The sequence below is a fragment of the Bombina bombina genome, chromosome 1 (assembly GCF_027579735.1).
Source record: "Bombina bombina isolate aBomBom1 chromosome 1, aBomBom1.pri, whole genome shotgun sequence".
Classification (NCBI taxonomy): Eukaryota; Metazoa; Chordata; class Amphibia; order Anura; family Bombinatoridae; genus Bombina; species Bombina bombina.
In genome coordinates, this window is record NC_069499.1 from 351,766,431 (window position 1) to 351,778,990 (window position 12,560).

General features: G+C 35.5%; 1 protein-coding gene across 3 annotated transcripts in view; it reads right to left on the bottom strand.

The window, feature by feature from the left end:
• Nucleotides 1-11,955, bottom strand: part of SPEG (striated muscle enriched protein kinase) — a 649,794-nt gene extending 637,839 nt beyond the window's left edge. For 2 of the 3 annotated variants that reach the window (XM_053698169.1, XM_053698170.1), the window contains exon 1: nucleotides 11,007-11,955. In XM_053698169.1, coding sequence (XP_053554144.1) covers nucleotides 11,007-11,433 — 427 coding nt within the window. In that variant the 5' untranslated portion in view covers nucleotides 11,434-11,955. The remainder of the gene's footprint in view (nucleotides 1-11,006) is intronic. The other variant, XM_053698167.1, reaches the window with a different exon arrangement.
• Between the last annotated feature and the right edge of the window lie 605 nt (nucleotides 11,956-12,560).

Here is a 12,560-nt window from a genome sequence, read left to right on the forward strand (position 1 = left end):
AGCATTTTTTGCCATCACTCCTGTTAGACATAGAAGTTAGAACCTTGTTTTTCTATTTGCCTATTAAAACTATATATTTTCTTTTAGTAGACAACCCAAGCTATTGATCTTGGCCCATTTTGGTATATTTCATGCCACCGTTTCATCACTAAATGCTATCGTATAAAAAAAAAAATAGTTAACTTTTTCACAAACTTTGCGCTTCTCCTTTAATTTTTTTACACAAATGTTTAGCTGTAGTAAAGAGAATGCCCTCCCACCTGACAGCTCCCACACCCTGATCTCTACCTGATCCCACTCAAACAGATCTCTTCCCTCCTCCCTCAAACCCCCCCCCCCCACCACCACCAGTCACCACCATCTAGGTACTGGCAGAGAGTCTGCAACTAAACAGTTTAGGGATAGTATTTTGTTTTTAATATATATATATTTTTTATATAGTGTGTAGACTCTAGAGAACCCTCCATACCCCCACATCCCTGAAACCCCCATCTCTCTAACCCTCCACCCTCTTACTAGGTGTTGCGATCTTAGCTACTGGCAGATGTCTGCTAGTTCACACTTTATAGATTTAAAAAAAAAAATGTTTTTTATTTATAATAATAAAAAATCTGTAGTGTTGTGACCCCCCTCACAATCCCCTCCCAACCAATTGTTCATAGAACCCCCCTCCTTCTTCCCCCTTCACCTCTTTAGGGTCACTGTCTGCATCAGCAATCTGCCTTCATATGGTAAAGGGAACACAATCAGCACTCCCTTACCATATGAAAGCCTTCTGCCTCTGGCTGCGGTCTTAGCTGTCAAAGCTGGAAGCAGGTACTGCGTCAACAGGATACGCTGAGAAAAGTCCTGTGTCATAGTAGCTATGTCCAATAGGCTTAAAGGGACACTAACCCAAAAATTTTCATTCATGATTAGAGAATACAATTTTAAACAACATTCCAATTTATTTCTATTATCAAATTTGCTTCATTCTTTAGATATCCTTTATTGACAAAATAGCAATGCACATAAGTGATCCAATGCAAGGCATCTATGTGCAGCCACCAATAAGCAGTTACTGAGCCTATCTAGATATGCTTTTCAGCAAAGAATATCAAGAAAATGAAGCAAATTAGATAATAGAAGAAAGTTAGAAATTTGTTTAAAATGATATGCTCTATCTGAATCATGAAAGAAAAAAATGTGGGTTTCATGTCCCTTTAAGGGGAAAAAGTGTTACATTCAAATTAAAGTGTAAGATGGTTTTGAAAACCTGTTGAAAAATATAGAGAAAAGGGATTGTGCAAATTATCTGTGGCTCTGAGAAACAGCCTAAAATACGTTATTGCAATTCCACTTAGGGGAAAAGTGCCAAAAAATGCAGAAAAAAAGCCAATGTGACTGTGATTATCCCCTTAACCCCTTCATGTTTATCCCTATGCTGAGGTTAAACACAAAGGCCTTGTTTCTACTGTTGTTGTAAACAATGTTATCTGGTGGAAACAAGTATCTCCTTAAAGTCTATGGGGTTGATTTATGTTACTACCAGTTTACAACAGCAATAACAACTAGGCCACAGTTAGGAAGTAATGCTAAAGCTAAAAAAATACACGTGCTAATGAATATGTGCATTTAATGTTGCATTCGAATATTCTTTTAAGTACACATCAATAAAAATGTACTAATTTACAGTTACATTGAGAAGCATTAAAATGTTCAACCTTCCTTAGAAGTATATGTACATGATTCATTTCATATAAATGTATACAATAATACAATAAGTATCTTCCAAAACTTTAATACATTAATTAAATTAAAAAAAACAGTATTAATGTGTCAAATATCAGTTTTAAAGTGTATGTTTATAAAACAAAATAGCTATTCTTTCCAGGGTACTAAAGACAAACAACATACAAAAAACAAACTATATGCAAATATCAACACCAATATGGCTTTAATATAAAAAATATCTTTAAAGCTATGAGAAAATATATGTTGTTAAATTACATTTTTTGTTACTAAATTTTGATACTAAATTAAATACACTAATGGATAACAGAGGTTACATAGAATAATTATTATTGTAGGCTATTTATTTACTCATGTTTTATATTATAATTTATAGTTCTTACAAAACGTAATGATCAGACTCCTAACCGTCTAGGGAGACATTTCTGTGTATTTCTTAAGTCACATTGACCCCAATGCTATCTCTTTGCTTTACCTCCATTTTGTAAGTTTATTTATCAGCAACAGGTGCCTGCTTTATTTTCGTGAATTTATTACAGAAGATCTGCTACCTAAACCCCTATGTGTATTATACTCCTAAGTAGCCATTGTCACAACAAAGTTTGTGACGTCTTCGTCTTATACACAGGTGTATAGTGCTACCTACATTACTTCAGAAAAGTAACATTAATCTCCACAGCTTTAAGCTAGTGCAACATTTTAAGCTATCTACTTTGTAGTGGGGGTGGGGATATGTCCCTTCCCAGGGAACAAACACCCTGCCTAATTATAGACTGCAGCCCTCTCCCACCAGACTCAGACCCATGCCAGACATATCAAACTTTGGCCACCTGCCTGGGCCTTCTGTCCTCTAACCTGATACAGAGAGCCCAATAACTGCAGGCTTTTATCTTGTTGGTCAAATTTGTAAAATGAAAGATTTTTTTTTAAAAAATGTACAGATTTTAATAGTTTTTGTTTTATTCTTTTTTTACTGAACTCCAATCCACTTTATCTAAATATATCAGCATTTCGCTAAACACATTGCCAGAGGATTGTTCAATAACTGTCTAAAAAAGTATTTTGTTTTTATGTGTAGTATGCAGAATTAAAAAATTTAAACTTTATGGGACTATACGTTTGTTGAATGATTATTTTATAGATATCCAAACTTATTCTTAAATCCCAACTTTTAATTAATGTTTTTTAACATCAATTTCCCCCGCATGTTAGTCACAATCTTCTCTGAGTGTGTCTTTAGTTTGTTTTTGTTAGTTTTTTTGTGTTCTAAAATGCAAATAATAGTCTATATTTCAAAAACAAACATTTACCTTTCTAATTACAGTACTATACTATATTTCTAGAGGTACTATGTATACAAAAGTATTACAAGTTATATAAAACTATTGTTAGGTTACATGTATAAGCTGTATTATAACGTAAATATTGCCGAAATATAAAGATATTGCCGAAATATTCATAAAGATATTGTTGTTTACACTTGGTTCTATACACTGTCCAAACTGTCCCATTTTAAAGATGCAAATATTCCAAAATCCAAACTATTCAAAAATCCAAACCTTTTACCTTTTACAGTCTGAAGCATTTTGAATAAAGGATTTTCTACCTGTATATATACAGGCATACCTCTGAGAAATTGCAGATTTGGTTCCAAACCACTGCAATTAAGTGAATATAGCAATAAAGTGAGATTTGTTTGTTTCCCAGTGCATATAAAGTTATGTTTACACTACACTGTAGACTGTTAAGTGTGTAATAGCTTTATGTCTATAAAACCAATGTATATACCTTAATTAGAACGTACGTCATTGCTAAAAAATGCTAACTATCATCTGAGCCTTCAGTGAGTCATAATCTTTTTGCTGGCGGTGCGTATATATAGGTGTGTATATATGTGTATTCAAGTGTTTAAATGTGTATATATGTTGAAAAATTGGTGCCGATAGACTTGCTTGACATATGGTTACCACAAACCTACAATTTGTAAAATTAGCAATATCTGAGAAGCACAAAAAGCGAAGCGCAATAAAATAAGTTATGCCTGATATATAAGTCTAGAGCGTCATTGACTTTTATTCTCTGGGGCCTATTTCATATGATGCGAGCGTCCGCATCACAAATATGTTTTACATTTTTTTAAGAGGCCTTGTCGTACTGACAAGACTACTTAGATCATCTCGCCCGAGCTAAGAGCTTTACATAATTGGGCCCATTATCTCTCTACTCTTATTGAATATGTAAGTGTGAATTTGTTTACATGGGACACAACAAAGGTAAAATAATTATTAACATTAGATAGAAGACGATTTGTTATTTTGCACAGGAGCTACATCATCATCTGGGTTTATTTTAACTGGTAGACAGAATACACAGACAGTCATGTAATGACAAGATATGTATGATGCACCCCAAATCAAAATGAAATAAAAATGCTTTGATCAGGATATGCTTAGAAACTTCAACCAACCAAATTCAACAGTAGAATGTGTTACATCCCACACAAATAAAGTTGTAAAAAAGGGGCGGCCACTAGAACAATATTCCCATAATAATTTGTTTTTAGAAACACCTTCATGTTGGGGCCCTTGGATCATATTTATATTTACATACATAATTAAACTAATGCACAATAAAATTTTAACATTACCTTGCTGGAGTTTTTACATTTCAAGAGAAAATAAATAAAAAATAATAATAATTGTAGATACATAGCATTTTAAAGAAAGAAATAGTTCATAGTGTTCCTAATAAACATATGTAAATCAAACATGATTTTATAATCGATCACAGCATAAGAAATTTATAGATAGGCGAGATAGGGAAGAAAAAAAACAAAAAACATCCCCCTACCTCCAAGCCTTCCCAAAAATACTAGATATATATCAGCGTTGTTCATATGAAATATTTACAGAATTACTGTGCCTTGTCATAACTCTGTTGTATGATGTACTGTATGTGACTATGTGTACAACTGATGCCTTGTCATAACTCTGTTGTATGATGTACTGTATGTGACTATGTGTACAACTGATGCCTTGTCATAACTCTGTTGTATGATGTACTGTATGTGACTATGTGTACAACTGTGCCTTGTCATAACTCTGTTGTATGATGTACTGTATGTGACTATGTGTACAACTGTGCCTTGTCATAACTCTGTTGTATGATGTACTGTATGTGACTATGTGTACAACTGTGCCTTGTCATAACTCTGTTGTATGATGTACTGTATGTGACTATGTGTACAACTGTGCCTTGTCATAACTCTGTTGTATGATGTACTGTATGTGACTATGTGTACAACTGTGCCTTGTCATAACTCTGTTGTATGATGTACTGTATGTGACTATGTGTACAACTGTGCCTTGTCATAACTCTGTTGTATGATGTACTGTATGTGACTATGTGTACAACTGTGCCTTGTCATAACTCTGTTGTATGATGTACTGTATGTGACTATGTGTACAACTGTGCCTTGTCATAACTCTGTTGTATGATGTACTGTATGTGACTATGTGTACAACTGTGCCTTGTCATAACTCTGTTGTATGATGTACTGTATGTGACTATGTGTACAACTGTGCCTTGTCATAACTCTGTTGTATGATGTACTGTATGTGACTATGTGTACAACTGTGCCTTGTCATAACTCTGTTGTATGATGTACTGTATGTGACTATGTGTACAACTGATTTGACTTTTAAATGAGTACTAGACACCAGCCTACATGTAAGTACAGAACTGCCTATTATTATGCTTTTCCACAGTGAATCATAAGTTATTGCATTTGTTTTAACTGAAAGAGATGCAGAGCTTAACAGGACTTCTATTATTATTTACGGCTTCCTTCTCTAGTATATGTAACCTTGCAAAATAAATGAGTCCCGTAGATCTAGGGCCTATTTTAAGGAAATGTTCTCACTAGAACGCAAATGTCATGAGGGGAATTTTATACAAGTTATTTATTTCTTTGTTAATTAAACAATCAAGATGTTTAAGTTCAATATATTTCAGTTCATTTTATTAAGTGGACTGCCATTAGTTGTAAACGTAATTCCCTTGTAGCGCTATTTCCTCTCAAATGTTTATGAGGATGGTGATTTAAGTAATGAACTGAAAACAAGGGCTGCGCTTCTTTGGTAGCACATTAAAATAGGCTCTATAGATTCTATTATAAACCATTTTAAGACTAGTAATAAACATGTAACCAAGCAACTTAAAATGGTAAAGAATACACAACAGAACTGGTAGATGATTAGTGTAGATGATCATATACTCAATGGTTCACAATGAAATGAGCAACATGTAATAAATATAAATGAGCAAAGAATGTTCAAGTTTCAAGAACAACTATACTTTCAGCTAGCTCACCATTTGACACTGAACCAACCTTACTAGATTTCCTACATCAGAAAACATGAAAAATCTGAATTTCAAATGAGTAGATTTTTTCTGACAAATTTCAAAGTTACTTCCATTTTTTCTGATCTCTGTATCGTGTGAATGCTAACCCCAAAACTCATATACATATACACCAGGGGTGGGCAATTATCAGCCCTCCAGATGTTATGGACTACATCTCCCATAATGTTCTTTCAGCCATAATGCATTGCTGGCAAAGCATCATGGGAGTTGTAGTCCATAAAATATGGAGGGTCGATAATTGCCCACCCCTGACTGGTGCCTCAGAATGTGAACACATATATATATATAATCAAAGTAAATTGAAAATTTTAAAAACAAACACATGCTCTGAATCATGCAACTGTAATTTTGGCTTAAAATATTCCCACTACAATCTATTTATCGTTATATAACACACATACACAGTGTTATTAGCCTTATTATTGTGAGTACAACAAAATTATTAATGGTAATGCTCAGCCCCTATAGACTATATATAATCAGGCTTTTGTTATGTGTTTAACAGGAATGAAAGAAACAGTTGATGGGGTTATGCTCTGGCATCAAATGGTATTTAAGGGACTTTCTAGGGCAAACATTAGATTAGTTTCATTTTTGCATTAGTATCTTACTATTGTTTATTTCTGCCTGGAAGCTGTAACACAAGTAGATAATGGCCAGTGATATAATTATGTGTCACCAGATGGGTACTGCTCAGGATACTAATGCAAGAATTATATGATGTAATGATTTCAAATATAACGTTTACATTCAAAAGTTCCTTTCATTTAAGGTAAAATTTGAATATATTGCAATTTTCATAGACTTTTTATATAGCTTGTAGATAACCATACAATATTTGTATTACCACCCTTTAAAGGGCAGTAAACACCTTATGATTACAAGACATTACTGTTGTGTTGTTTCAGCCAAGTCTAAATGTTTTAAAAACAAATTAAAAAGGGATGTGCATTTGGCAGCAAACGAATGCTGAATATGGCGGCCACCAGTAGCATTCTGCAATTTTTGGCGCTGGACTTATTCTTGCGAAAGTGCAACACTAAGACCTATGCAAATCCAGATCTTAGTGTGTTGCTCTTTCACAAGAAGAAATCTGGCTTGGAAAATAGCTGAATCTCGCTGGTGGCCGCCATATTCAGCATTCTTTTGCTGCCAAATTAGACAAATGCTCATCTTGTTTGCTCCGCCCACAAATTCCCTTGTTTGGAGGAGCCAATCCAGCCTTGAGTCTGCAGATAACAAGGCTCGCCCCTCTCATAATGTTAATAGGGAGTACAATGTTTTGCAGTTGTTATTAGTTAAAGTGTTTTAGGAAAATATATGTAGCAGCGTTAGCCTTGATACGTCAGCAGGGTGAATTTCTTTTTCTGAGACTCAATAAATCCTAACATTTTTAGAGCTAAATTACTTGAAAAGGGGCAAAATAAACAATGATTGTATCATGCAAAGTTGTTTCATTATACATACTGCAGCTAAGCATTTTGCTGCCCCTAAAAACTGATTTTTGGGGACCTTGGACAATGCTAATTTATGAATTTACCATTTAAACAATGTATGAAAATATAGTAATCTTATTTATCAGCAAGTACTCATGATAAATGTGTTGTCTGAATGAATTACGCTAGTAAGTGCCTCCACTATGTCACTAGAAGGACACACGCACAGAACTTAAATTGCAAAATCACATGTAAAAATAGCATGATTTGCTCTGAACAGCTCTGGCCCAGTCTGTGCCCAGTCCCCTTCACATTTCCCATCACTTAGATTAGATTCATTAACAGATTTTATGTTATCATGGAATGAGCGGAATTTCCCTGACACAGTAATGACATTGGAAGGTTGAGCATATTAAAACAGCAGCAAGAACAAAGCCCATTAGCAATTGTATTAAAGGACGCCAAAGCTTTACTTACAATAACCTCAATTTTGAAAATAATTAGCGCTGCGTAAAAGTAAAATATAATAATTTCTCATTTTGCCTTTACTCTTTGCTGCCAATCATTTTTCAGGTGATTTAAAGCTGTAAATTAACCATTCCATGCACAGATATTTTGCTTAAAGGGACAGTCAAGTCCAAAAAAACTTTCATGCTTCAAATAGGGCATGCAATTTTAAACAACTTTCCAATTTACTTTTATCACCAATTTTGCTTTGTTCTCTTGGTATTCTTAGTTGAAAGCTAGACCTAGAAAGGCTCATATGATAATTTCTAAGCCCTTGAAGGCCGCTTCTTATCACATGCTTTTAAAATTGTTTTTCACAACAGGGGAGAGCTAATTCATGTAAGCCATATAGATAACATTGTGATCATGCCCGTGGCTTGTGGCAGACACTGCACTAATTGGCTAAAATGCAAGTCAATAGATACTAAATAAAATGTCATGTGATCAGGGGACTGTCAGAAGATGCTTAGATACAAGTTAATCACAGAGGTAAAAAAAGTATATTATTATAACAGTGCTGGTTATGCAAAACTGGGGAATGTGTAATAAAGGGATTATCTATCATTTTAATAAAATAGAAATAGAGAGCTGCTTGGCTTGTAATAAAAATACTGAGGGGTGGACAACAAAAGTAAAATAGAACACGTTAGCTAGTTCATTTGTGCCGGATAGTGTGCAACAATACATGCAGTATAGTGCAGTAGTACATGTGCAGTTAGTAATGCCACCTGTAACGTCACCAACTGATATTGATAGCGCTGCATCATGAACTGTTTGAGCTTGCACAGTCTGCCCTTAGCAAGAGTAATAAGGAATCTGCATGTACACTTTCTTGCAGATCTGGCCACACATGCTTAAACAGGGCGCTTAGTGGTGTGCTACTCTATGGCTACTAGCATGCAAGCACAGACTAAATATTGCATGGCTACTTATGTGACTAAGGTTGTATCATGCCTGACATACATGACATACTTTAAAGGGCTATTGATCAAAATTATTAATTCTCATTACCTAAGGAGGTAGTAAATGCCAATACCTTAGATACATTTGAAAATGGTTTAGATATAATTTCTGACTAAAAACAGAATTCAGGGATATGATTGTTTGTGTTAAATGGGACACTATTTTAATGGAATTAATCTAAGCTCAACAACTGGAGATTTTATTGTAAATAAATTAAGATTTGTATAGGTTGAACTCGATGGACTTCTGTCTATTTTCAACCTCATTTGCTATGTTACTATGTACTCTATTAAATTGACATTGATCAGTGTAACAGTAAACAAAAGCCTCCATTCCAGTACATCAGGATGTCCATGCAAAGTGAATTGCAATTTTTTTGCATGGTTTCCATATTCAAAGCCGTTCCAATCCTTTAAAAACACACAGATTTTCCTTTTATATAATGTGTGCAATTTGAATTGATTTGTCTAATCAAGACTGTAAAACTTTTTAAATCGGTTGGAATTAGTAATGTCTTCAAACAAAAATGCCGATAAATTGAATGTGGGTGGAGCATTATTATTACTGAGTATATTGGAGTAGCATATTAATAACAATTACTGTCAGTTCCTAATATTACAAAATAAATAATACATGTTGGTGTTCATAGATGTCTTGCTGTATTTAGTGCTATTGTAAATGTCTTCTCTTATAAACCAGCACAATACTGAATTCACTCTCTTTCGTTCTTATTTTTTTTTAAATTGGATAACTTTACAAAACAGATTGAGTCGCCACTCTACACTCAAAGGCAGGAAAAACAAGTGATAGCGTTACGTATTTTCCGGTTTAGGTGTATAGGAAAATCACTACCTCCTGTTTTAAGAATTCAGTAGCATTAATCTCCAGCTATGTATAAATGCCTGTGCCTGAGATTCCACACATGTCACTGGCTATATGTACTGTACCAGGTGCAAATTGCATCATTGGACCTTAGTATCCTTTTGCCTATCAGCAGTTCTATTCCACTTATAGGGTCATTAAAGTATTTTACATATAATCATCCGTTTGCTGCGGCAATTTAAAATAATAAATGATATATATTTATATAATAAATATCTAATTAACATGTTTAATTGCTAATCTTGAGTTAGATGTACCCTTTTAATTCTTTAAAGAGTAATTAACCACTAGGCTGTCACAAAGTCTGAAGCACAGTGGATAGCATTGCTTGGAAGCCCATTCTTGTGTCCAAAAGGTTATTGAAGGGAAGCCGTTACCAATATGCACCAAACGTTGTTTGCTTACAATTTACTCTAAATAAAATGGAATATTATTAAGTATATTATACATAAGCATTCTAGGTATATAACTAAAGCAAGTGGAATAACTTTCAGATTGTATATGAAGAGCATGAGTAGTTTTTCTTAGATCCTTAGCTAAATATCACTTCTCAGTTCAGGACAGCAGAATTACAGATGTATGTTTATAAAGTAAACACAACCTTAATGGTAGTCAATACACTGAATATACTTGCAGTAGAAAACACACTAAATAATGTCATGCATTCTTGATATAGGCATAGGTTTACGTACATCATAGGTCAACAAAATCATAAAAGTTCTTAGCTATTAAATTAGAAAACTACAATGTCTACATGGGTACAGTTTACATTTTTGATGTTCAGGGGGGTCTGGAAGTTGTCACCTGGGGAGTACAAATAATCTTATATAATCTCATTATTTAGTGGCCCATGGTGATTTATGATCAGCCCATAGTGTTATTATACCTTGACAATATTTATGGGCAGCTCCCTTTAGTACATTTCAGTACCCTTCAGTAAATATCTTCCTGCCTAAAGGAAGCTTTGTACTACATCACTAAAATAAAAAGGGGTAAAATATTGTAAAATATGTATTCATCTTTTCACCTGCCAATCTGACTGAACATCTCCACACATATTACCTTCTAGTTCAATGATGGCAAGCACAGCACTTGAGATGGCTTCTCCCAGACTATTCTGGGCAATGCAAGTATACACTCCTGCGTCCTCCATCTTGCTGTCTTTGATACACAATGTCCCATATTCCTCTCCTCCAGTTTGAAGGGGTTCCTGATTTTTGTACCAGCTCAGGGTTGGCAGAGGGTGTCCTGACACTGCCACCTTTAGTGTGATGTCACAGCCTGTGCCAATGGCAGCGTTCTTCAGTTTGCGGATGAACTGAGGGTGAGATGGTTGCGACTGCCCAAACTCTGTCAGAACCTTGGGGCGTTTCGGTGCCATTCCAGGGCTTTGTGGAGTTGCTGCGGTCCTGCTGAATGCTCGGTTGGAAGGAGCAGGGACTTCCTCCCCACTTCTGGATAGGTTCATCCTCACTTGGGTATGGTGCATGATTAATGTAGATACGCTAAAGCTGTAAACTGAAGATTCCCACCTGTTGGTCAATGAATCTAGTTTACCTGTGCAGGTATAAATATGTGAGCTGTGTGCAAAAGCAAATAAACGCTTGAAAGGTGCAACTAGCTAAGCAATTGGACATCAATCTATTCACCTGACTTTGTAATACTGTATGAAAGAAGCTAGAGAGAAAACGAGGGGGCAACAGCCACAGGTTGGGTGGAAGGCAGCTTTGCTGCAGTCCGAGTAATACAGAACCTGATGAAGTCTGTCCCAGATGGTGACACTGTCCTAAAGATTGTTCATTTGCTGCACTATACTGTTCTCTGACCTGTGTCCAAGTGATTTTTCCTTTTGACTGGGCCTGTGATTTAGGTAACCCTTGGACATGTCCCCAGGCCTGTGCCCCCTCTTCTGCTCCCTCTGCCTTTCTGTCTGTTTCCTTACAAGAGAGACCCTGCAGACCTGCTAAGCACTCATATCAGCCCCCACCAGTGATGTAACCCCCCTCCCTTCCTAGTACCTCTCCAAAAGTGGCACAGACAGCTGCCTTGCTTTCTGATATGTGACATAACTTGGCTACAGCTTTGCAGCCCCCACCCCTTCTTCCTCCCATCTCTGTCCATTACCCCCACTGCTCTCATCTCCTTGTGCAAAGAATAGTAACTGTGCAGGAACTGACCATATTCAGAGAAGAGGATTTGGGAGGTGGGTGACAGACAGCCCCACAAGGAAAAACACAGATCCTATGCTATCTAGTTAAGAATGCAGTTTTAGAGGAATGCAGTCGTAAATGAGTTTACTTAATATTGCTGTAAATTCCTTATTTTCTATATCAAGTAACAGTTGTCAAATCAGGCTTTATTATGCTATTTGCATTGAGAACATAGATAAAAGGTCACTCCAAGATCACTTTAATTTAATTGTATAAGCATTTTAAGGGGGTTTAAATTAAGCATTAATCTTCCAGTGTTTGCCGTTTTTAATAGAATAAAACATATAGGGCCAGATTACAAGTGGAGTGCAAACCTTTGCGTGCAAGTGATATCGGGTTTTCACGATTGTTTTTTGGGCAGGTTAAATTGCGCTGGTATTACAAATTGAAAGTAAATGTGATCGCT